A 27310-nucleotide genomic window follows, 5' to 3' on the forward strand; every position below is an offset into this window, starting at 1 on the left:
GGTGGTATGATTCGTTGGTCGGTTGGTTGGTGGTTGTGTGATGTAACATTTGTGTGTTATAAGTCATGAAGAATGCAAATGAAAATAAATATAAAATATAAAAATGTTATCAACAATACATTGGTTGGTTTTATTGGTTAAAAATAATAATAATCTCGGAATAAAAAAAAATCATAAATTAAATGACTTTATTAAAATGTTCTATAATGCATATTATTATTTCCATGCATGGTATTTTTTTCGTGTCAATAATGTCAAATGATTTTCTTTTTAACTACGTTTACGCTGACACATATTTTTTTTAATTAAGAGTATATTGGATATATATATATATATTGTTTTATATTTATAAATGTAAAACAACCATGCAACAGTAAAAAATAATATTATCAATTATTCATTCAGTAAATACGTTTGATGAAATATGATATTCTTTACACGCGCCAATTTTAATGCTAATCAATCTATTCTCTCGAATTGGACAGTTAAAGTTCACATTAAATAAAAACATATTTAAAAGCATTTAGATTGGTAAAAATATGAAATATATAATAGTAAAAGTGTTTCCTTTACGTATCGATATATCATTATGAATATTCTGTTCAAAGTTAATAAACCAATACATATATATAAAATAAAAGTTTATAAAATTACCCCGGAGGCCGTATTTCCAGTCTTCTCTTCTGAGTTGCTAGTAATAAGTCGTGGGTGAGACGTATAGGCATATCGGCAGCGACACGACCACCTTCAACACGCAGCTTCTCGAAATCATCGCAAAGCGATAATTCCGAATCTTCATGCAATGTTGGTAGTGTAGAGCTTCGCGGAAGTGTATCAGTTGCACTTATAGAGCCACTGGAGCTAGCTGATGTGGAAGGACCATAAACACTACCACTTGCACTGCAGGCACCGCCAATGGGTATATTTCCACCAGCAGTGCTCATAGGCAGGTTAATGAAAGGTGCTACCGATGAGCAAGCCACCTTTCCCGAATTGGTGGGCAACGCGCAAGCGCCTCCTGTCGATGCAGCAATTCCTGCTCCACTGCTACCACAACTGGCACCACTACTGCTTCCGCTGCCGGAACCAGCTGCCCCAATCCCAAATCGTTCATGTGAAACAGACATTTGTTGAATATACAAAATGTACATTTCTGAACAGAGGAAGCTAGGATAAATGTTGTCACGTATGGTGGCTTCCACATATTGCTGCATTGAATCGTATATGTTTGCGTTGAGTGGGACTTCATTTTTCAGACCTGCTTTGATTATTCGACGCAAGTCTTCAGGTATTGATAGTTGACTTTTTCGTAAAAACCTTTTCAATATTCAAATTGTTAGCTAACACTTACATATATTAAATTATAATTTTACATTACCGATATATCGCTCCTATAATTTGCTTAATTTTTTCGGGATCAGTTTGCTGTTTTAGACCTTCGCAGGCAAAATAAAAATTTAGGTGATCATTATAACCAGGTGCTTCGTCTTCGACATATTTTTTGAAAAGCTCCACTCCATCGCGATCCTCAAGGAGATGATTAAGAGTTCGAGCCCAATTCAAATATGAAGGTGGTGAATTTCGGGAACTATCAGCCACCCCTTCGGTCATCTGAAATTCATACAACATTAAGTATTTATGTAATTCCAATTCATTTATTAGGATTATATTATGCCAGCTTTTCATCAAAAGTACCTTTTTAACTCGACTTTCTTCTCCGGGTACTGGTGGTCTAGGCCCACTACACTCATTATCATCATATTTTCGGAATCCTGACGGATGGCTCATGCCACTTTCTGTTTTCTATTGTTCTAGCTACCTTCAAGTTTGACTAGCAAACTACCGTATTACAAAGTTTCCAATGTTTTCTTCACACTTTCAGCGTTATTAAATAAATATTTTCATCTACATCAAATTACGAACCGTCCGTTATATTTAGAATATAATGGACTTGGAAGATATTAATAAATCTGGGTGTTAATTTCTTATGGAAGGCAATGTGGCAAGGTCTGAAAAATAAAAGAACAAACATAAAGTTTCAGTTGTACAACTACAAAGGACAATACTAAATTAAGGAAATATAATATTTTCATGTTTCTCAGTGAATACATACACATTTTCAAATATTTTGGTTATGTCTTATAATATATTAAAGAAATTGTCTGTGATATTAATTCTAAAAACAATGCAAATGCGTTGATTCTATTGGTTTTTGGTTCAAACTATTTTATATAATTTTAGAACATCACAATTAATAAGCCGAAGATAAAACATACCATGTAGGGAAATAAAACGCTTAACCAGACGTCCTTTGAACTTTGTTGATAATTTAAAGATATCGCTGAAACCGCAACCCACGGTTTTCGGTTATCGCCATTTTGTGGGCGTGACAATGGGCCGATTACGCCCATATGCTATACCAACCTCCCTAAGTTGCCAAGGAACACGTGTACCAAGGAGCTGCCTTTACGCAGCGATCTCTGAATTTGGTATTCCCGCAAAACCAAAAGCTCCATCCTGATTGGGAAGGACCTCTATGTGGCGCACTATCATCGATTCGGCTATAACCGGCTAAACGGTTGCAACGCCTATCACACACCAAGTTTCATCAAGATATCTTAATTTTTACTCAAGTTATCGCTTGCACGGACAGACGGACATTTTGCCATTTTGCGAATTCATTCAATTAATTACAAGATTATACATTACTTTCGTTTCGAAATTCGTTTGATTTATTTATATATCAGATGATCCATTTCAGAGATATAGTAGTCACCGCAAAACACCTTTTTTGTGAGGGATTCCTGAAGATCTCTTCAACAACCGTTATTTTTACAAAAAAAAAATATTCAATAATAATATGTGGGTAAATTCCTAGAATAATAAATTTAGAAGTTTTCTCAGGAAAAATGTTTGAAAAACCTCATTTTCTAGGGGTTCTAACTAGATGTAACCCCTTAAATTGTATAAAAATTTTATATATTACAACGTAAATATTTCATATGAATAGTGCTTGTAGACTATTAATAAGTTTTGTGGAATCGCAAACATTACAAAGGGCATGGAATAAATTATAATATTAAAATCAACTCTATCTAGTTCTGCTATTAAAACCCACGACGATTTTAAAGAAATAACAAAAGTAATGAAAATTCTTAGTATTGGTGAAGGTTTCGACGAAGAGAACTGCGTTAATGAAGGCCCAGGATTCTTAATGTTAACAGATGAAGAAATCATTGCCGATTTGAACTGTAAAGTGAGTGAAGATATGAGAGAAACTGGCTTTATGTCAAGTACCATCTCACGCCGAAGCTTTGCAATATAGGACGAATCGGATCCCATACGGTTGTTACAATTGAAGCGCATCAGGGCCTTGGACGTAATGCAATGATGTGATTTACAATGATCTTTGACAGAAGTTATTTCCGACTACAATTTTAAATTATATAATTTTAATCTAAACGACGCATGTAAAACAGATTACATAATAAAAATTTATCAAAATTAAAATATTGTTGATTTGCTTTGGAATCTATAATCCCGATTTTTGATTATCCGGCATACCCCTGGCTTCATTTGATCCGGATAAGTATATAACCTATAGTATAAGTTATCATATATGATTACAATGGAGGATGGGATAATGTGTAGAAGTTCACGTAAGTTAGGAAAGTTTTTGATTGTCATTCACTTGGGAGATTCTTCTCCACATGGTTCAAGCAGCTCACGACTTCCGGTTTTAGACCAAGTATCCTCGGTGTAGCCAACAAACAGCCGTTTGGAGGCGAGCTAAAGTGATAAGGAGCAGCCCGCTTCTGCGGTTGTGCGTAGGGTTTGGTACCCACCACATAAAAACGTAGTACCAATGAAAAATCGACAACACGAACAATGTCAGCCTCGAAATCCAACGCAGAATCACTCTTGCCAACTGGTGCTACTTTGGACTGTTTAGGCAATTGAAAAGTAAAGTCCTCCCTCGACGAACCAAAATCAAACTCTACAAGTCGCTTATCATTCCCGTCCTGCTTTATGGTGCAGAAGCTTGGACGATGTCAATATCAGATGATACGACACTAGCAGTTTTCGAGAGGAAAATTTTGCGGAAGATTTATGGTCTTCCGAACATTGGCAACGGGGAATACCGCAGACGATGGAACGATGAGCTGTACGAGTTATACGACGACATTGCCATAGTTCAGAGAATAAAAAGACAGCGGCTACGCTGGCTAGGTCATGTTGTCCAGGTGGAGAGCGACCTGGTTACACTTGGGATCTCCAACTGGCGCCGAACTGCGAAGGAGAAAGAGAAATGTCGCACTATCGTCGATTCGGCTATAATCGGCTAAAAGGTTGCAACGCCAATGACATACATAAGTATGATTACAATTCATTAATGGAATGTTGAATTCATTTATAAAATTTTATAATATAAAGTTTTGGCAATACGTGTAAATATTTCTCTACCTTTATGTCTTGCTAATTGTGAGAGTGACAACCAAATCAATGTATTTTGTATATAACTGTAAGTGACCATTTCTTAATCGGTCTTTACTATCTCAAGTTCGGTTCCGTCAGCGGCCATATTCCCTTGCTCTTTTTTCGTTTATTTTCATAACAGTAAATCAATTACAACACAATACGCACAGCTAAAAATCAAAAGTAAAGACAACATGGATATCTTTTAGAAGATTAAAATCACAACAAAAGAGACTGTACAAAGGAAATACATCAAATTGAACCACGGCCATTTTGAAAGTGATTGTGATTGGTTGATGAAATCGACCAATACAATATTCCGGGCATAGCAGCCAAAGAAGGACAATCAACAGTTGCACGAAATTTTGAAAAAGATTCCCTTTACTTATGTATGTACAAACTCTGCTGGGCGAACGCGTTCGCAATACAAAAGAAAACGAAGAAAATCAAAATTCCCAAAAGGCCCCGAAGCTGTGCGCACAAATGGGGAAAACCAAAACATATCAAACAACCATAGACATAAAGAAGTAGGCAGCGCGACAGCGACATTAACAGAACTATATCCTCCCTTATATATATTTATGTACGCTGTACATATGTACATATATTGCGTTTATATATTCCACGGACTCACCCTTGTTTCTGTCGGCCACTCGCGGTATGTGCAAAAGGCGTTATGGCCGTTGTGCATGGCGTCGCCTCTACCACTATCTCTTATGTGCGAAGACTCTGAATTATCAAATGTTGATGACAATGTTAAGATGATAGGGGGTAGTAAGCTCGTGCTCATAACGGCAAACCGATTAGAGGAGAGGGAGATAAACTTTAAATACTTTGCCTTTCATGACGGCAGGGGACAACTACAATAGAAAATAGGAAATAAATGACTGTAAGCTCAAAGGAACATTATTGCAGACAACTTTGTAGACTTTGTTATTACCAAAATGCGCAGATTATTTCGTCATCCATTTCTAATTCCGGAAAATTACAAATTCATAATTTTTTCAATTCACTTTTGCCTTTAAATTCAGACAACATAACTTTTAATAACACAACATATAAATGTATGGATTCAACATTTTCTTTCTATACTCTCCCAGGGATCAGGGTGACGAGCAGATTTTAAATCCAGATGTCTGGCTGTCCGTCCGTTTGTACAAGCGAGAGCTTCGGTAAAACTTGTGATATCTTAATATAACTTGGCACACTTATCCTTGGCAACATGAAAGGGTTGGTATCGCAGATGGACGTAATCGGACCATTGTCATTCTCACAAAATGGCACAATGAAATTGTACAGAGGATCACAATAGGGAGGGACATATTTAGATGTAATTTTTTCGTAAAGTGGATGTGAATGTGGCCCCGCCCTAAAATTGTTTTTTTGTATATATCTCCCAAACTACTTAAGCTATATAAACTAAACTTACTGGACACATTTCGCTTTATCATCCGTTTATATACCATGAAATCGGTTAATAACCACGACCACACCCCTGCAAAGGTTAGGTTGAAAGCTAATAAAAGTGAGTTAACTGACTAACAAAAAACGACAGAAACATTAAAATGATATGCACAGAAGAAATGGCAGAAAAAAACTGCACTAAGATTTAAAAAAATTATATTTTCTTGGCACCCTGATAACACGGATGAAAAGTAGGGAAATCAGTTCACAACCACGCCTACTTTCCTTATAACTCAATTTTGAAGTTAAACTGCTTCGTTCACTTCACAATATTTAAAGTAAGCACTTGTGAAGATAGCGAAATACAACTTTACACAAATACTGTATTTGAGCTGTGACATCACTTGTCTAAATCGGACTATAACTTTTCAAGTTCCCGTATATCGAACATCTCAGAACTCAGTTCCCAAAGGTAATTTTTTACCGAAAATATCGGTAAAAATCTCAGATACTTATGTAATTCAGAGGGAATCTTTTTCTTCTAATAGTGTGTCTCTGTACCGGTTAAAATCGGGTCATCACTTTCCTTAGTTCCCATTTACTTTATTAAAGGTTTTTCAAAAATACGATGGGCTAAATACTATAAATCGGTTAATATGTGAAATAAGTGATCAATTGTAATATATCTCGGATATATTGTACTTGATGGTGAAAATCGGTCCAGCAATTTCGGTGTCTCATAATATAATTAAATAAATAAATTGCGAGAATATAAAATGTTCGGTTACACTTACAAACTTAGTACACCCTTTCTTGGTTAAAATGTTTTATTTTTTATTCGATTTAGACTTTTTACGACCCTTCATTTAGAGAAGAAATAACTTCGTTTTTCGTTTCGTTTTTTTTTTTTTTTAATATATATACATATAAATTAGTCGTCTAGATTATTATTTTCGCCTTTAACATAGTCCCCATTCGATATCATGTACTCATGACAGCGCTTCTTCCAATCATCAAAACATTCCCCAAAACTCGAATTTCGGGATAGCCTTTGACTCTTTCAGCGAATTCTCGTATGCTTGTAAAACAACGGTCCTTTAAGGTTCTCTTTATTTTTGGAAATAGAAAAGGCACACGGAGTCTGGCGAATTTTTGAGGCTGGGGCATTGTTACAGTAATATATTTGGCACAGAATTCATGAACAAGCAACGAATAGTTATAGCTCAGTATATACAGTAGAAAACCTTTTTTTGTTTACATTAATTTTCATCTTTTAACACACCACCGAGGCGTACTTGGGTTGTGTGCTACGCTTTTTTTGCTACAATTGTGGTAATTAGGGTGTTGTGCTAGCATTTAATCTTCACAAAACTTTTAAAGTCCGATGAACAGTACTTAAATAATTATTAAATAAAATAAATTTTTTCATTATTATTGGAATTATTTTAAATTATTTCGGATATTTATTAAATTTTATGGTGGTATTAAGTGTTATTTATTGATAAGTTAGTTATATTTTATGTACAAGTGTATAACGCGATTCAACTAATTTTTAAATATTGTATTAAAATAAATACATCCCTGGGTTGGTGACACTGTATTTGGCGCTTTCAAATTTTAAAAGATTTAATATTACTATTAAACAATTTGAATAATTTTCACTAAATAATCTTGAAAGAGTATGTTTGTCTGGTTCAAGATAGTTCTTGGCAAACTTTTCAAACATTGGCAATGTCTTCCATAGATAGTCAGTAATCTATTAGACATTGTATGGAAATTGATATAATTGAAAATGATTTCCTTCAGAGAAATTCATTTTCATATTTATATGGTTATATGTATAACGAATATTTTAAAATGCACAATTGTTTGCTGGCTTTAACATTATTCGAGAAAGGGTAGATCTCTGAAGACGCCTACACTTTTACAAAATAAAAAAGTGTAGGATTCGTCAAACTTAATAACAGTTCTTGAGCTTTTTATAAATTTCATAAAAAACTTATATTAGTATTAAATGACGATTTTGATTCTTGTTACCTTGGACCCGATGGTTTGAAATGCCTATGCAATAGGATCATGACATATTTTGTTTTAAAAATGTTTAATAAGGAGGCAACCACGTATCATTTCAAGCTTAAAAAACTTTTGTGTACTTCCAAGTTTTGCAATTCAAAGTATTTTAAATATAATTGTTTGTAATAATTTAAGTAAAAACTAGCAAAAATGGATTTTTTGCTAATTTTGTGTCAGTTAAGTTTAAATAAATGTGGGCAAAAATAACGTACCACAGAGAAGTACTTGTATGAGAGCTGTATTTTATTCTCACCACTTATGAAATATCTCATCTACATTTAATAATTTTTTTGCATATAATATGGCACACATTGATGCTAAAATCTTCTATAATTGAAATATAGTATAAATAAATAATTTCGCTTTATATAAGACAGCTATATACATAATATTTGCTATTTTATGACTAAAGTTGTACTAAAATGCAGTACTCAATATATACAGCACTGCGTTTTTCCAAGATGGCGGCTATCTTACCACCGAGAATTCCCCACGAATAAGGTTTTCTACTGTATGTACTGTGGTTATAGTCATTACTAATGTAACAGTATTCAGCAAGATAAGAGAATTGATGTTCAACCCAATCACCACGACAATACAAATTGAGAGAAAAGATATAAAAATCCGGTATACTAACAAATGCCCTTATTGAACCCTTTCGAACCCGACTTTTTTTTCTGTGGTTTTAAAATTTAAGAATCTATAAGAATAACGGTAAAGAATGTTGTTAACTGTTTTGATTTTCATTCTTAATATATTGACCTATAAGTAGCAACTTAAATCAAGTTAAAAAATTGAAAACAGCTTTTGCTTTAAATCGTCAAACTGGCGAAATTGCACACAGGCAACGTCGGGGTCGAAAGGGTTAAAATTAATTTGAAGAGAAAAAAATAAAAAGAGGCGATCCTATTATGATTTTAAGTGTATATGTAGGTTCTGGCTGGCTCATAAGCACAGCCACATCGGCAATAATTTAATGCTCATCTTCTCTTACACTTCTTCAGATCTTCTCACTTTCGTTCTAAAATATTTCAATTGTGCACTCAACATACATATGTGTTTACAATGGCTTTATCTGAAATTATTAATTGGAATCGGTTTCTCTTGTTGCATTAATTATTATGTTATTTTTTTTTAAATTGTAGCGAGGAGAATATTCTGGTGAGACATTATGGAATCGACCAAAATCTTTTACAGTGTTACTCAATAAGAATAATATAATTCTCTTTTATTTTGCACACGTAATTATAAATTAAACGTTTTGAATGTGATAGATCTATTATAGTTTTTTGTTTTAACCTTCCTTCTTCCTATACTTGTTCTAACCTAAGTATAGGAACAAGTTAAAGAAAAATGGTTTTGTAGGTGCTCATTGCCAAATTCAGAAAGAAGCTATTTCAAGTTTGGGAAAAATCAACAAAGGATCCGTAACAGCGCGAGTGTTTTTACATTTTCGTAATGGTTATCTTATCATCAGAATAAATATAATTTTTTATACATAATTATAAAATGGCATGTTATTATCTTAAACTAAGAAAGATGAATAAAAACGAGTATAATATTAAATGAAATTATTTTATGACTCATGTATGTAATATAAATAAATTCCACTAAGATTAATATTGTAAAAATAACCTTTCACTTCTTTCGAAATTTAACGGAACATTCAGCGGGTGTAAAACAAAAAAACTATTTATTATTTATGTACATTTAAGAATGAACCGTACTCGACGAAGTAGTTTTGCTAACAACCCTATTTTATAAGATTCCTGGAAATTATTCGTCTATTTATTCGTTATATAAAGCATCCACCACCACAGGATTTAATTCAAAATGAAGTTTGTGTTTATTCTCAAAGACTAGCTGATGAGATGATAAAATGGTTGATTTAAATTTTACTTTTTATTACATAATAAATAAAAAAATAATATGTTTTGTGTTACAGCTTTTTAATTATAGGAAAACAGAAAAGTCTAAAAGATTTGGTTACTACGTTGATCAACATTCTTCTAAATAAAAATGTTGACCAATATATTCGACGTAACATCTACTAAAATATCGATAATCATTATTTATAGTATATGGGTGCTGGTATAATTCGTAAAAAGTCAACCATAGACACTAGGGCCCTTATTTTTGGTATACTTGTAAAAAGCCTTGAAAAGTTATAGTCCGTTGGTCCAAAGATCCGGTGATACAATAAAAAATGTAGTAAATGCAAAGTTTTGTTCTAATACCTCCTTTGGTTCTTGATATATATATTTTAAAGTGAAGTGAAGTGAAGTGAAGGATCGGGGAACAAACAGAAAAAGAATGCATTCACACATAGATCGCCTCCTGGTTTTAATTCCATGTGCCAAATTTCTGCTTCATTTGTGGCTTAGTTATAACACTTTTATATGTTTTCACTTAACAACTTTTTGCAAAATTAAACTCAAATCATTTTAATTTTTACTCATAGATAAACAGATGGATGGACGAACTCGTCTCATCATACCGATTATTTTGAAATATATTAAATTAGATTGATGGCCAAAGGTTTAAGTTGCTCTTAGAGTCCAAACCAAATAAGTTTGCTCTTGAAATTTTATATGTTTCTCTTTAAAAAATTTAGCTTTTTATAGAAATGAATTAAATATTAAAAAGATTCTTTAAATTTGATTTTTGAAGAAATTATAATGAAAGGAACACAATATATAAGTTATTTAGCTAAATGATGACGCCAGAGATTTCTGGCTTATTTATATAACTTATATACAGCTCTTACAAGCGCGGTAGTTTAGGACTTTATGCTTTCTGATTTATCGGAATGGTACTGCGCATGCGCACATCGAAAACCGAATAAGTACACCAAAGAGAAGTTCTCTGCTCCTACTACCTACTCAGGATCATGAATGATTGTTGGTAACCTGCCGCTAAAAACTTTAAATACCTACTCCTAAAATAAATACTTTTCTTTAAGAAATATAAAATTATCATCTTAGATCGGAATCTTTCGGGGAGAACAAACATCGATGAAATAATGAAGAAGGCATGGGTTACCTTATTTTGCTACTATTCGGAAAAGAACAGACTATACACAAGGGCACTCAATGTCATTCCGCACATAATATTTAGACTCTTCGAAATCCCTGTAACTTTAACTATTAGTTTGCAATAAGAGATACACTTGCCTTAATATCATCAAACTGGACACGTGTTAGACTAATTGACTGTCCCGTTTTGCAAGATAAAGTATTAATTTCTTCTAATTAGTTTAGAAAATAACAAATATTTAAACATAAGACTAAAGACGAGTGTGACAAGTGATGAATCACTTTACTAAAGAAAGAATCGGAAATAAATAAAACATTAGAATAAAACATTTAGAAATAAAACAATTTACAGAAACATTTTTGAGGATTATAAAGATCTAATCAGGATTCTTTCATAAACCAATTAATTTGGTAAACATTTTTGTAAAATTTGTAAAACTAGTATAGTAACAAAAGAAAAACAAATAACATAAAAATATATATAACTAAAAACCCCCGTTAGTAAATACGAAGGCGCGAGTTACTCTATGTTTATGAACATTTGTTTGAATTTAATTAATATTCAAAACAAAATAAATTATTATTATCTATACTACTATTATAAAGAGGAAAGATTTGTATGTATGTTTGTAATTAATAAACTCAAAAACTACTGTGCCGATTTAAAAAATTCTTTCACCATTGGAAAGCTACATTCATCCCGAGTAACATAGGCTATATTTATTGCTAGAATTTCAACTTTCTGGAAATAGTTCCCAGGAGAGGGTATCAAAAAGGCTCCGTGCTGGAGAATCTTAATTAAAAACTGAAAATCACTCGCAAGTCATTCTCTTCGCATCGCAATCGCGTGCCAGAATGTCGAGTAACGAGCTGCTTGCTGAACAAACGAGTAACGAGTGTGCAGAACAAAATATTAAAAAATACAAGTTCGAACTAGGGCGTCGAACTTTGTGCGTTCCCAACGCCTTCATAATCAGAGAGAAAGACAACGGACACCAAAGACTAGAGGTCGTAATCAAGTTTTAGCTCATTGCAAATAAAACATAATTTCGTGTTCGAATTTTCCTCATTTTACATTTTTAAAATGAACCCACGCAAGAAACGGGAAAGTATATACAGATATAATATGTGGGAGAGTGTGTAAAAACCAATAACTTTTGTTTGTTTAAACCCGTGCGAAGACAGATCGGTCTGCTAGTAAAATATATATAGACAAAAGAAGCTTTGAGAAGAAATCTGTTATTTTACATAGAGATGACTTTAGTAATTTATATATCGCATTATATAAATGCGATCGGTATTTTTGACGAAAGGCTGTCACATGAGTTAACGCAAACTTTCACCGACCGAATTTCTATCTCCGAATCGCTGCTGAATCGCAATAAAATCGATAAATTTCTTAAGTGGATGGTAACTGTTGATGAAAATTGGTTCAGTAATGAAAACGTGGCAGGGAATAATTTATTATGAGCTATCCCTCTACGGCCAAACTTAATTTGAACCTGTACTGTCAGCAGTGGGACCACTGAAGGAAGCAATTGCCCAGAAGCGGTCAGCCAATGGGAGCAGAGTTGTGTTCAATGACACATATCGATAGTTAATACAAGCTTCGAGAGCTTGTTTGGGAGGACAATCACCTTATAGTCCAGACTAGGCACCAAATGATGATTACCTGTTTCTGTCTATGGCGAATGATGTTGCTTGTGAAAAACTTTACTCAATGGAATCTTTTAAAATCGATTATCCTAGTTTATTGTCAATAGCAAAGAAGATTTCTATAGGAGTGGCATTATGAAATTATCTCCAAAACCACTACAAACGAATCATACTAACTATGCTAAATAAAACTTTCAATTTAATGCAAAAATAATGAATTTCTTTATACTAGACTTTATATTATTATCGCGAGGAATGATTGGTTCAGTTAAATATGAATAAAACTGTGTTTTACAAGGTGAACAGGAGAATTAATGTTTTAAGCTTTAAATAAATAAAAAAGTATCTTGCTTTACCAATTTGTCTGCTCACTCTATTTAACAAAATCTCAAATCTTATCTCCATCGTACAAAATGCATAAACAACATACATACAAATCTTCAGGATCATTGCTTCTCCAAAGGATAGTACGATCAGTTCGATATTAATAGGCTAATTTACATCAAATTATATACCTCTATTTTATTATATTGCAAACATCAGCTGAGTGAGGTGCAATGAAATGTATTCGCATCCTTCTTTAACAAAGCTAAAAACAAACAATGATCTTAGGTACAAAATTATTACGTGAATTATTCATATTCTACTATTATTTTCAAATAATTTCATAATTTAATGCTTATTAATAACTCCGAATAAGGGCCGTGAAATTTTATACTTCGTGCATAGTATAATAGAAGCTGTTCGCAAGAATAAAAAATGAAAACAAAATACGATAAAACCAGCGAATTATTTCTTTGTTGTTATTTTGAAAAATTTACGCTTTATGAGCAAATCCTTTGCCGGGCTTTGCAACTGACTTCATATTTTTTAAATGCACGTAATTTCATGCAATAACCGAAAATATGAATGCACAATACAATCCGCGCACAATAAGTAATCTGCTGGTGGTTGAAATATTTAGATACATACATACATACATATATACGAGCACACACGTTCACTTTTACGTATGTATGTATGTGTGTTTGATAATGGCAAAAAAGGCACAAACAACTCATTTGGTTTTCTAGTCCATAAAAAGACGTCTTCCAGAGCCTTGCGCCGATAATCAATGCGGCGGCGCACAGTGGGTCAGTAATGATACATTTTGCTTTTGGAAAATAATTGGAGTTTTGTATAAGAATGAATATTCATGATTTAAACATAATTCACGAATAAATACATTTATAGTCATATAAAAATGTATTATGCCTTTTTGAGTGAACAACAACCTACAACTTACAAGGGGTGTACATACTAGGGCTCTTAAAATTATTCGATTAACCTGAAAACCGATTATTCGAATATCCGGTTTGTAACCGTTCGTACGAACATTAACCGGTTAGTACTATTCGATTAGTTGCAATGTTACGACTATTCGAATAGTTATACTGTCACTATTCGAATAAATGAAAATTGTTTGAAATCCAAACAGCCTTTGATTTTTTAAAGTATCCGAATTCCAGCCACTTTATCAGAATCAGAGAGTATGTTCTCCATTGCTGGAAACATTGTGACGTAGAAGCTGCTTGCAACCAAATATTAAAATAAATGTTTTATGAAAAACACTGATTTAATGCATTCGCCCAGTTGAAATGGTTAAAAACTATTTTGTCATTACCTAGTGATTCCCGTGAAATCATTGTTATTTTTTGTATTTTAAAGCAAGTTTTTTGTTAGTTTTAATGTTTATTTTTTTTTTTCAATGAAAATAAGAAAAGTAATAAACTTGCACTATTCGAATAGTCGACAACGAACAGTTAACCGAATAGTCGAAAATGAGCGGTTATTCGAATAGTCGATGACTGACGACTATCCGAATAGTGCAAACCGAATATTATTATTCGAATAATGTCCTATTCGGTTAATTCGGTTAGTCGAATACCAAGATCTCTAGTCCATACCTGTGAAGACGACGACCAAGAGCTATCACCTATATTACGGAGTGGTCTGCTGCAGCTTCTTTTCCGGGGCATCTGCTTTTTGATAGCATATATATATATATTTGGCGTAGGAACCGCTTTAAGCGATTATAGCCGAATCCACCAGAGCGCGCCACTCATTCCTCCTTTTTGCTTTTTGGCGCCAACTGGAAACACCAAGTGAAGCCAGGTCACTTTGCACTTGGTCTTTCCACCGGAGTGGAGGTCGTCCTCTTCCGCGGCTTCCTCCAGCGGGTACTGCATCGAATACTTTCAGAGCTGGAGTGTTTTCTTCCATCCGTACAACATGACCTAGCCAGCGTAGCCGCTGTCTTTTTATTCGCTGAACTATGTCAATGTCGTCGTATAAATCGTACAGATCATCGTTCCATCGTCTGCGGTATTCGCCGTTGCCAATGTTTAGAGGACCATAAATCTTGCGCAAAACCTTTCTCTCGAAAACCCCAAGAGTCGTCTCATCGGATGTTGTCATCGTCCACGCTTCAGCGCCATACATCAGGACGGGAATAATGAGCGACTTATAGAGTTTGATTTTGGTTCGTCGAGAGAGGACTTTACTTTTCAATTGCCTACTCAGTCCAAAGTAGCACCTGTTGGCAAGAGTGATTCTGCGTTGGATTTCAAGGCTGACATTGTTGGTGTTGTTAATGCTGGTTCCCAGATAAACGAAATTATCTACAACTTCAAAGTTATGACTGTCAACAGTGACGTGGGAGCCAAGACGCGAGTGCGCTGACTGTTTGTTTGATGACAGGAGATATTTCGTCTTGTCCTCATTCACCACCAGACCCATACGCTTCGCTTCTTTATCTAGTCTGGAAAACGCAGAACAAACGGCGCGGTTGTTGCTTCCGATGATATCAATATCATCGGCATACGCCAGGAGCTGTACACTCTTGTAGAAGATTGTACCCTCTCTATTTAGTTCTGCAGCTCGTATTATTTTTTCCAGCAATAGATTGAAGAAGTCGCACGATAGTGAGTCACCCTGTCTGAAGCCTCGTTTGGTATCGAACGGCTCGGAGAGGTCCTTCCCGATCCTGACGGAGCTTTTGGTGTTGCTCAACGTCAGCTTACATAGCCGTATTAGTTTTGCAGGGATACCAAATTCAGACATCGCGGCATAAAGGCAGCTCCTTTTCGTGCTATCGAAGGCAGCTTTAAAATCGATAAAAAGATGGTGGGTATCGATTCTTCTCTCTCGGGTCTTTTCCAAGATTTGGCGCATGGTGAATATCTGGTCCATTGTAGATTTTCCAGGTCTAAAGCCACACTGATAAGGTCCAATCAGTTCGTTGACGGTGGGCTTTAGTCTTTCACACAATACGCTCGACAAAACCTTATATGCGATATTGAGGAGACTTATACCACGGTAGTTGGCGCAGATTGTGGGGTCTCCCTTCTTATGGATTGGGCAGAGCACACTAAGATTCCAATCGTCAGGCATGCTTTCTTCCGACCATATTCTACAAAGAAGCTGATGCATGCACCTTATCAGTTCTTCGCCGCCGTATTTGAATAGCTCGGCCGGTAATCCATCGGCCCCCGCCGCTTTGTTGTTCTTCAAGCGGGTAATTGCTATTCGAATTTCTTCATGGTCGGGTAATGGAACATCTATTCCATCGTCATCGATTGGGGAATCGGGTTCGCCATCTCCTGGTGTTGTACTTTCACTGCCATTGAGCAGGTCGGAGAAGTGATCCCTCCATAATCCCAGTGTGCTCTGGACATCCGTTACCAGATTACCTTCTCGGTCCCTACATGATAATGCTCCGGTCTTGAAACCTTCTGTTAATCGCCTCATCTTTTCATAAAATTTTCGAGCATTACCCATGTCGGCCAGCTTTTCAAGCTTTTCATACTCACGCATTTCGGCCTCTTTCTTTTTACGTCTGCAAATGCGTCTCGCTTCCCTCTTCAGTTCTCGATATCTATCCCACCCCGAACGTGTTGTGGACGATCGCAACGTTGCGAGGTAGGCAGTCTGTTTTCTCTCCACTGCGGAACGACAATTCTCATCGTACCAACTGGTTTTTTGGCGTTGCCGGAGACCAATTGTTTCGGCTGCAGCGGTATGCAATGAGTTTGAGATGCCGTTCCACAGCTCCCTTATATCGAGATGCTGATGAGTGCTCTCAGAGAGCAGGAGTGCAAGTCGAGTAGAAAATCGTTCGGCTGTCGGTTGTGATTGCAGCTTTTCGACGTCGAACCTTCCTTGTGTTTGTTGACGGGCGTTCTTTGCTGCACAGAGGCGAGTGCGTATCTTTGCTGCTACTAGATAATGGTCCGAGTCAATGTTTGGTCCTCGGAGCGTACGCACGTCTAAAACACTGGAGACATGTCTTCCGTCTATCACAACGTGATCGATTTGATTGCGCGTGTTTCGATCAGGGGACAGCCACGTTGCTTGATGAATTTTTTTATGCTGGAATCTGGTACTACAGACAACCATATTTCGGGCCCCAGCGAAGTAAAATTCTCGGATCCACAAATACTGGTACTGGACGATATATTGAAAATATGCAGGGTCGCCAAAATGCAAAATATGTATCCCGGAGTTTGATGCAGTAAAACGCACTATATTCTATGATTTCACTCACCAAATAACTTATAATATATATATATTATTTACTAAATTTCAAAATGGGCACTTCAGTCGTTTTCTTAAATTATTTTTCTAATACGAAGAGTGTTCGAAAAATAACGGTAATTTTCGTTTTCTGTAAATAATATTTATTCATTTGTCTACATTAATGCTGTCGCCTTTAAATTCGCGCTATACCAGCGCTTCTTCCAATTGTCGAAGCAATTCTTAAACTAGATTTTTGGGATAGCCTTTGGCTCTAGCAACGATTTCTCGTGTGCTTGTCAAACAACAGCCATTTATGGTTCTCTTTATTTTACGGAGTCTTGTCTGGCGAATATGGAGGCTAAGTGGGTAGACATTTTCAACGTAATTTTCCTTCATAGGTTTTATGTTATATATGTGGATACTGGATACAGGTATTCCGAAAATACATAACTTAATGTCGCGTCAAAATGTTAAGAACTCTCTGTTTAGTAACAAGATGGATGAGCCTTGTATCGCTTAACTGTCAATAAACGGTAAATATGACTGGATACAAAAAGAATGAAAGAATTGATGTATGGGTGCTCTACTAGTTAACGCAATCATCGTGGAACGAATTTTTATTTGAGAGTCACTGCTGAATCGATACATTTATGAGATGGTTGGGTACTGGTAATAAAAATGGTTCACTAACGTCAAAACGATCGTGGTCAAATCGCCGTGGGCTGGCACAAACTTTGGCTAAACCAGGATTGACAGTAAGCAAGTGTTTGACGGGATTGGCAGGAGTCATCTACTGTGAGCTGCTATCCTACCACTGAACTCTTAATTCGGACCTGTATTGTGCACAATTAAATCGTCTGAAGAAAGCAATTGTCACTTGGCCCAATAGGAGAGAAATTGTGTTGTATTAGTACTACACCAAACTACACAAATCGATAGTGACTCGCAGAAGCTCTGGGAGCACGTTTGGGAGGTTCTTCTGCATCCAACATATAATCCGGACCTGGCACCAGGTAATTACTACATTTTCCTATCTATGGCGAATAATTTTGCTGGTGAAAAATTTTGTTCAAGAGAACCTTGTAAAAAGCGACTGTTCCAGTTTTTGCCAATAAGGACAAGAGTTTCTATGATAGTGAGATTATAAAAATATCTTCACAATGTTAACGAATTATCGAATAAAACGGTGTATGTTTGAATAAAACAGGTAGATTCGAACTATGCTATTCGGAACGCAGACCATTTCAACAAATTAGAGATTGTTAAAATTAGTCCAGTAATTTTTGAATTATAAGTGGTGTAACTAATCCATATTTTTTAACTATATACATTTCTGTAGAAAATATTTGTTTGCCTTTACCATCCAAATTTTTACATTTGCATTTATTGCACTTTTCAATTGTACCCCTACCATCAAGTACTATGATGTCTAGAAATACACTCTGTATTAATAGAAACAATATTTTTTTCACAAAAGCCGACACTTAAGTCTACTTTTATCTTTTGATTTTTAGCACAATCTGGAAACAATATGTGATCAAACGTAGCATATGCACGAGTTTCAGTGGATCTTATGTGTAGTGCTCTCTTGTAGGCAACTCTATATATACATTTGTATTATTTCACCTGCGTTACAATTAGTCTTTTGCACCTGTTGCTTTTGTTGGAATTAACCAAACGAAACATCTAGAGTGGATACTACAAATATATTCAAAGGTTTGCTGCTCAATTATAAAAAAAATATATTGTCTCGCCTTCATGTAGGAGATTATGTTGTTAATGTACTTACGCAGATCACCGTAACTCCTATTACACCAACATCAGATTGTTTGGTACACAATGTTTCACAAAAAGCAGAAAACAGTAAGTTACAATTAGTTGATAAACAAATAATTTGATATCCTTATTACAAGCGTTCTTATTATGCAAGTGTTTTTACATAAAGTAATTTTAAATTGCCGCGTGACAAAATCTTCCTTAGTAAACTACTTTGATTGAATACAAATAAATGTTCACCGCCGAACCAGAGTGTGCAAAGCAACAAAGTCAAACTGAAACGAAAAGGGGATCATTTGAACTCGAATTGCTGGGATATTCCTATTGCGTTTGTACGAAAAGTGCATGCGCCCAAATACATGTAAAAAGAGTCCTCGTACATATGTACATGTGAAAACAACAATAGAAGTGGAGAAGGTTTTTCTGATTGCAAAGTTTGCCTTTTTACAACGACTTTGGCAGCGCCTTTTTCACGAAGTTGCATATTGGTGGTGTTTTACAGAGGAAGCAATTGTTGCTTTTTGTTTCTATTGTAGAGACCGCCAAATACGTATTTGAATATGCATACGAGTATACTATGTAATATGTATTAATACGAAATGAATAAGGAAGAGCTTTATGACGCGATATTAAACCTATGCGCTAAATATGTACAGTGGCCGACAAAAGTCTACATATACCCGCTGTTTTCATTGGTGTTAAACTATTAATGCTTTTTCGTAAAATCTGTTGATACAGTTTCATTCTAATTTTCTTTCTAATTACAATGCACCAAACTATGTCGTAAAAACGTGGATTTGATTTTCAAATAAGTGGACGAAAATCAAAAAGTAACTGCAATAATATTAGTCCAATAGTTAGCAAATAAATCTCAAAAGGGAAAAATACAAAAAACTTTAAACCGATAATCACAATAGATCATCACCACTAAATCGGATACTGCTGCAATTTCACGTTCAATATTCGTACGAAGTTGATCAATCGTCGCTGGCTTGTTGGCATAGACCATAGCCTTGACGTAGCCCCACAGGAAATAGTCTAACGACGTCAAATGGCACGATCGAGGCGACAAATTCACAGGCCCATTTCGTGGGATAACACGTTCACCAAACTTGGTTTTCAATAAATCGATTGTGACATTCGCTGTGTGGCTTGTAGCGCCAACCCGTTGGAACCACACATTGTCCAAATCCATATCATCCAGTTCGGGACAAAACATTGGGTTATCATTGAGCGATAGCGATTCCCATTCACAGTAACGTGCCGGTCTTGATCATCACGGAAGAAGTACGGCCCAATGACGCCACTTGCCCATAAACCCATAAACCCATAAACCAAACCGTATTTTTTTCGGGATGCAATGGTGACTCATAGAATACGTGTGGATTGCTGCCTGACCAATAATGCATATTTTGCTTATTGACGAAGCCATTCAGCCAGAAATGAGCCTCAACGCTACGTAGGCGGTAGCGCTCTTAAAGTTGAGGCCTCTGACTCCGAATTTCGGTAGTAAATTTTAATAACTTCGACTCGTTGTTGTGTCGTATATCTTTCCATGATAAACTGGCAAACCTTACTAAAGAGAAATGTTAAAAGAGCCGGAAAAAATATGGCGTCGTCACTTTTGAAAAAACACTTAACAAGTACAAGTTGGAACATAATTGGAAATCATCAGTGGATAGTTTTAGTTTCGGCTGGATCTTCCAACAAGTTAACGATCAAACGCAAATTGCAAAAATTTCGCACAGCGAAATTAATTTAATACATTAAGATTATAATTGAGAGAGCAGTTTTTGTCTTTCGCACAGCCGGCTACTCGATTAACGATCAGCTGCACAGATTTAAGTACTTTTGTCGGCTACTGTATGTGGTTACACAGATGTTCTAAACGAAGTATGTCCTTTTTCTTCTCAAACTATTCCAACATGCTCTCGTTATATGCTCCTAAATGCAAAACTAAGAATTGTAAAAATTCCGCTTACATAAAACAAATGTGTTGCTAATATATGGTATAAGAAATTTTCGGAGAGTATTCATTACCATTAAAACTTTTCATATTTATGCTAAAGCATTTTCTATGTTGACTACTGTTATTATTGCCATTTTTGTTCAATAATATACTGTGCGCCATTGCGATATTCTAAACACTACTGTTTTATAATATAAGCTTATGTACTTCGCATATAAAGGATGCTCTTTTTAATATGCCGACATCGGGCGAAAAAGGGACAGAGTGAGCTGGCCGAGTAATCATAATTTGGCATCCCTAATATGCGCAGGCCCAAGTTTTACATAACCGCATTGCAAAACATCCTCACATTCGCTTTGTTGCGTACATGGAATTGGTAATGGATGCATAATGATGACAACAAAGCAATAATTTACCCTTCCCTTCTCGATAACCGGTATATGCTACTGACTACCCAGAGGTGAGGGTTGAAATTATGAACTTCTTCATTTACCATATAAACACGTCTACAAATTTATGTGTATTATTTATTCGATGAAAATTATTTTAATTCAACTTAGTAAATAATCGGCTGCAAACAACTTTGGCATTGAAATGTGTGTGCATATAGGTATGTATGTATGCAAAGAGGTTTGGCATATCCTTTGCCTAATTGAAATTAACTTGCTTAACTATTGGTGGTGCAACCAAATAGGTTGGTGTTACAATCATAAGTCTGCCAAAAGTCTAGACAAGAAACTTTATTTGACCTTCATTTGAAATGTTAGAGGAAATTTTCTTTTTTACATAGATGCATGGATGCAAACACTCATACCAGCAGAATGGCTCGTTAAGATTTTTGTTGAATCGCACTTTTAAACCTAAAACAAGGATTTATGTTTATTACAAACCATGATGATCAATGTAGATATTTTTATACACCTCATACAATCCCTGTTGGCAAGGTCAATTTAGTATCGGTCACCAGAAATGTATAGATATTTTGAAAATTTCCAGACAATGGGGTGAAATAATTCTGCATATTATCACTTACATATGCAACCGATGTCCAGGGCATACTGGGTTTATGGAGGGAACCCTTCTCCGACCTGCTGAATGGCAGTGAGAGTGCAACACCAAGAGATGGCGAAACCGATTTCCCCAATCGATGACGATGAAATCGTCGAGAAAATCGAATTGCAATTACCCGCTTGAAGAACAACAAAGCTGCCGGGGACGAGCTCTTCAAATACAGCGGCAAAGAACTGATAAGGTACATGCATCCGCTTCTTTGTAGAATATGGTCGGACGAAAGCATGACTGACGATTGGAACCTCAGTGTGCTCTGCTGAATTCACAAAAGGGAGACCCCAGAATCTGTGCAAACCGTGATGCAAACCTAATTATCGCATACTAGTTCATATCGAGCGTACTACGAGAAATACTAAAGAAAAGTCTAAAGCCGAGGACAAGACGAAATATCTCTTGTCATAAAACAAACTATCAGTGCATTCACGACTTGCCTCCCACGCCACTGTTGACAGTCATAACTTTGAAGTTGTAGATAATTTCGTCTACCTGGGAACCAGTGTCAACAACACCAATAATGTGAGCCTTTAAATCAAACGCAGAATCAGTCTTGCCAATAGGTGCTATTTTGGACTGAGTAGGAAATCCTCTCTCGACAAACACAAACCAAACTCTACAAGTTGCTCCTTATCCCCGTCCTGCTTTATGATGCAGAAGCGTGGACGATCTTAACATCTGATGAGAGGGTACAGGAATTTTCGAGATAAGTGTTTTGCGCAAGATTTATGAACCCTTGAATATTAACAGCGGCGAATACTGCAGACGATAGAACGATGAGTGGTACGAATTATACGTCGATATTAAAATAGTTCAGCGAATAAAAAGGCGGCGGCTACTCTGGTTAGGTCATGTTGTCCGAATGGAAAAAAGCACTCCGGTTTTGAAAGTGTTCGATGCAGTACCCGCCGGTGGAAGCAGAGGAAGAGGAAGATCTCCACTCCGTTCAAGATATCAGGTGGAAAGCCACCTGGTTTCGCTTGGTATTTCTAATTGGCGCCAAATTGCGAGAAAATTATACGAATGGCGCGCTATTATTAACTCGGCTATAATCGCGAAAGCGGCTCCTACGCCAATTACATACATACCAACAAGTGTAAATATGTCAACAACCATTAAAGCTATGTAAAGTAATGTTAGTCATAGTATGGAAGGACATATGTGGTGTGTGTGTGTGGTGTGTCGAAATTACCATAAAGTGGTGTGAATAAAACCGGGGTAATTACTTCCCCATAAACGAGGTCTGTGCAAATATAAGGAGAATTTTAATTTTTCACAAAAATATTGATTTAGTCATCAATTTCTATTTTGTCCTCTTCAAATCGTACTCCTCATGCGACGGTTTTTTTGTTCAAAATTTAGCAATTTTGGAACGAACGAACACGCTTCATGCCCAAGATTCAACAACTTCTCTAATAGTAATTCGACGATTCTCTATAACAAATTTCTTCACATTCATCATTTTCACCGGGGTCGTTGATGTGCTGGGGCGTTCAAGGCGAGCGTCTTAATTTTCAGTTCCTCAATCTTCTTTGCAAAGCTTGTACCACTTGTAAACATTTTTGGTATGCCACTGTCAATATTAAGTCTTTCTAAACACTTAATTCCATTTTTCACACAAAATTTAATGCAAATTCTTTGATCCATTTTTTCGACAGCAGGAAATCGCCGAACACGCAAAACACCTCTAAATTGTAACAACCGACAAACAAAATAAATATGCTATATAGCAGAAAACTTGAATAGTGTCATAACTCAAAAAACACGATTTTTGATTTGAGTATGCAGAAATATCAATAAACTTATGGCATTTTTATATATTTGCTAAATAAGAGACAATTGAAAACTTTAAATCGCTCTCCTGAAAAATCGATTTTTTTGAGTTGTGACACTATTCAAGTAAATCTCACTTCAAGCAAGTGTTTTTGCTACAATTAATGGTTCTTTATATTCGTATTGCTTTCCTTCTTCGTAAACTTTCCATGAAGGCCAACTCCTAACCTTTTCAATTACGTTAAGATCCGGAGAATATGGTGGCCAAGTCGGGAATTAATGATTTGACTCGAAATTAAAGACTTAACTAATCGAGCGTTAAGAATCGGGGCATTATTTTGTTGAAAAATCTATGGAATAGATCTGCATAGATCTTCTAACAATAGAAAACTGGCTCTAATGTAGTTTTGAAAATCAATTGTTCTATAAAACCTGATGGCATCCCGTACCATTACCCACTTATGATGGCGGCTTAAACACAAGTTAAAACGTTTTTCATCAGTAAAACAGTTAAACACCGATCATTGAGTCGAGTGTCAGAATGAACACTCCAGGCATGTACTCTTCCACAAATTGAAGACGTTTTTCTTTGCGTATGGCAATCAGAAGTGGATTTTTCATAATTTTTACTGTAACCAATTCTAACAATTTTGTGATCCGATCGTGTTGTTCTTCGTCGTTTAAAGCTTTTCCTCTGGAGCTTTTAAACATCTATCAACAGTTCTGGAAGGGCACTAAATTTGTTTGGCAATAATTCGATTCGATATTCCTTGTGAGTAAAAAAAGTATATTTTTAGGCGTTCCAATAGGCTCAAAACATTGCCTATTGAAAACTATTGATTTCTTAATATTACGTTTTTTTATTAATGAAAAAATTGTTACGCAAAACAAAAAAACGTAAAGTGCGTCAATGACCAACTGAAAGCGCATATGGATTCATCGAAGTGCACAAGCCAAGCAACTATGAGCAGTTTTTTATCGAATATGGTTTGAACTTTCATAAGAAAAAGGTTTTGCTCAACTAAAACATACTTGGTAGTAAATATAACGGGTTCTTTAGAGAAAAAATGTCTTCATCTAACCTATGACCAGCAGTGTACGTAGCTCATGAAATTCATTTTTTTTTTATTTATTTTTATTAGACCTCGTATATACTATACTATATAGGATTTTCAAACTTCGGTGAGCATTATATAATATACAGAGGCGGACATAATTATTCACACATCGTTCAGTTTTCCACAAAACCAGTTTTATCTTGGAAATCATAAAAAATAGCTTATAGGTTTGTTCTAATCAAATCTTTATTCATATCTTAGGTATTTAAAAATAACAAAAATTTAATAAATTGACTTTCCATTTTAAATAAATATACCAAAATTGCATATTACTTCATTTATGCAAGGGACAAAATTATTCACACACTCTTGTTTAACAAGACAATTTATAATATAATAAAAAGAATTAATATTTGGTGCGCAATCCTTTTGTTTCAATACATCTTTAAGCATATTTTGCATGGAGTAAATTAACTTTTTTGTCACACTTGGTCCTATATTTTGCCATTCTCACTGAAGAACTTCTCATAGTTGAGATTTGCTGGTAATATTTTGCTTACTGACACACCTACCAAACGCATCCCACAAATGTTCTATGGGATTTAGGTCTGGAGACTGTGGAGGAGACGGAAGAATATGAGGACATTATATACATATCATCCATATACGCATGTCGTAAGCAGTATTTAAATTGTCCTTCAGTATATTCAAGTAAACTGTTTTATCAATTGTCCTCTCAATGAATACGAGATTTCCAACATCGGCTGCTGACATACAAACCCATACTATGACTCCTCCACCCCAATGTTTAACTGTACTTATCGAGTTATTTTTCACAAGTTCAATATTAGGCTTCCTCCAGACCCGTATTATGCCTTCTGACTGAAAAATATTGAATTTACTCTCGTCGCTAAAGAGAATGTTGCTCCAGAACTCAGATGGTGTATCCTTGTATGATTTTGCGAAGTCCACCTTTTTTTATTAGCGTTGATGACGACAGGTTTTTTTCGTGCTATTCGTGAACTGTAGCCAGCACGATGCAAGGTCATGCGTAGAGTTTTTATGTGAATATTTTTCCCAATTTCTTCAAGAACTTCTGCTGTCACCTGCGTTAAGGTAATTTTGCGATTCTTTTTAAGTTTTCCTACAATTTGCCGTTTTTCAACGTTGGTCAGCTTGCGGGGTCTACCGGTATGAGTACGACTTTGAAGGTTTTCTTCCCCTTCAACACGCTTTATGATGCTGTAAATAGTATATCTACTTCTATTTACATGTTTACTTAATTTGGCACTTGACATATTTTTTTTTATGTAAATTTAAAATAATTTTTATTACTTCTGCGGTAGTTCTTTTCATTTTCGACCCATTTTAAATAATGACAACTCACTTGCACAAATAACAATACCGAATGTTGGAAATTCAATGTAAAATTATAAATTTCGAGTGTAGCATTTATAGTAGTACATTTCCAAATGATTCCGTTACATTTTATTACTAAAATGTTTAATTTAAATGTCATGACTTTGAGTTGTGTAAATAATTTTGTCCCTTGCATAAATGAAGTAATATGCAATTTTGGTATATTTATTTAAAATGGAAAGTCAGTTTATTAAATTTTTGTTATTTGTAAATAGCTAAGATATGAATAAAGATTTCCTTAGAACAAAGCTATAAGCTAGTTTTTATGATTTCCAAGATAAAACTGGTTTTGTGGAAAACTGAACGATGTGTGAATAATTATGTCCGCCTCTGTATATATATATATGTATATCAGTTAATATAAGGGATATCTCAGAAAAAAAGTGAAGAGTAAAGAGTGAACGTAAATGAATTAAAACGGTTCACATATACTACATATACTGAATATTAGGGTCAAATTATGTATTTTCTTATTAAAATGAAATAAATAATTACAAAATTACAACCGTACTTAGCACTTCCTTACTTACTATAAAATCCCAACTTATATTGCAAATTTATTTTTCTAATCGAAAAATTATGATATTTTCAAAGGTTTATTGATAGATCAGTTTCTTTAGAAACGTAAATTTGACAGTCTGAATTCAGTATTCGTTATGCGACACATGGACGGAAATAAGTTTATTATATGTATGTAACAATAAACTGCATAAAAAAGTTCATTAAAATAGCATACATATAAACCGACAAATACGTACAAAGTCAATCATATGCAAAAATTATTTATTGTGGTCAGAGGAAGGTCAGGACTGATTTCATTTATTTTTTGGAATCAAGGTAAAGAATGCTTGCGAACATATTTACTATAATATTGACATATATAATCACAATTAAATCAAGTAGAATACAGAAAAACATTAAATTTAGCAGGTGAGTGCTGAAGATTAATGTTTTGATTTTGCGCATTTCCGGTACAAAACTACAGTATTAAATATTTTATAAAGAATCTTACATATTGGCCCATATATATATATATTTTTTTCTATAAA

At 35.1% G+C, this 27310-nt stretch overlaps 1 protein-coding gene across 5 annotated transcripts in view; it reads right to left on the reverse strand.

Moving 5' to 3' along the window:
- Axn_0 (axin) overlaps positions 1-27310 on the reverse strand; it is a 39935-nt gene that overhangs the window by 7329 nt on the left and 5296 nt on the right. For 4 of the 5 annotated variants that reach the window (XM_011189790.3, XM_054236155.1, XM_011189787.3 and 1 more), the window contains 3 exons: positions 1696-2009; positions 1379-1611; positions 655-1317 (listed from right to left, as the gene is read on the reverse strand). In XM_011189790.3, coding sequence (XP_011188092.1) covers positions 655-1317; positions 1379-1611; positions 1696-1788 — 989 coding nt within the window. In that variant the 5' untranslated portion in view covers positions 1789-2009. Of the gene's footprint in view, positions 1-654; positions 1612-1695; positions 2010-27310 lie in introns of those variants that run through there. The other variant, XM_054236157.1, reaches the window with a different exon arrangement.

Source organism: Zeugodacus cucurbitae, chromosome 2 (genome assembly GCF_028554725.1).
Source record: "Zeugodacus cucurbitae isolate PBARC_wt_2022May chromosome 2, idZeuCucr1.2, whole genome shotgun sequence".
NCBI classification, from domain to species: domain Eukaryota; kingdom Metazoa; phylum Arthropoda; class Insecta; order Diptera; family Tephritidae; genus Zeugodacus; species Zeugodacus cucurbitae.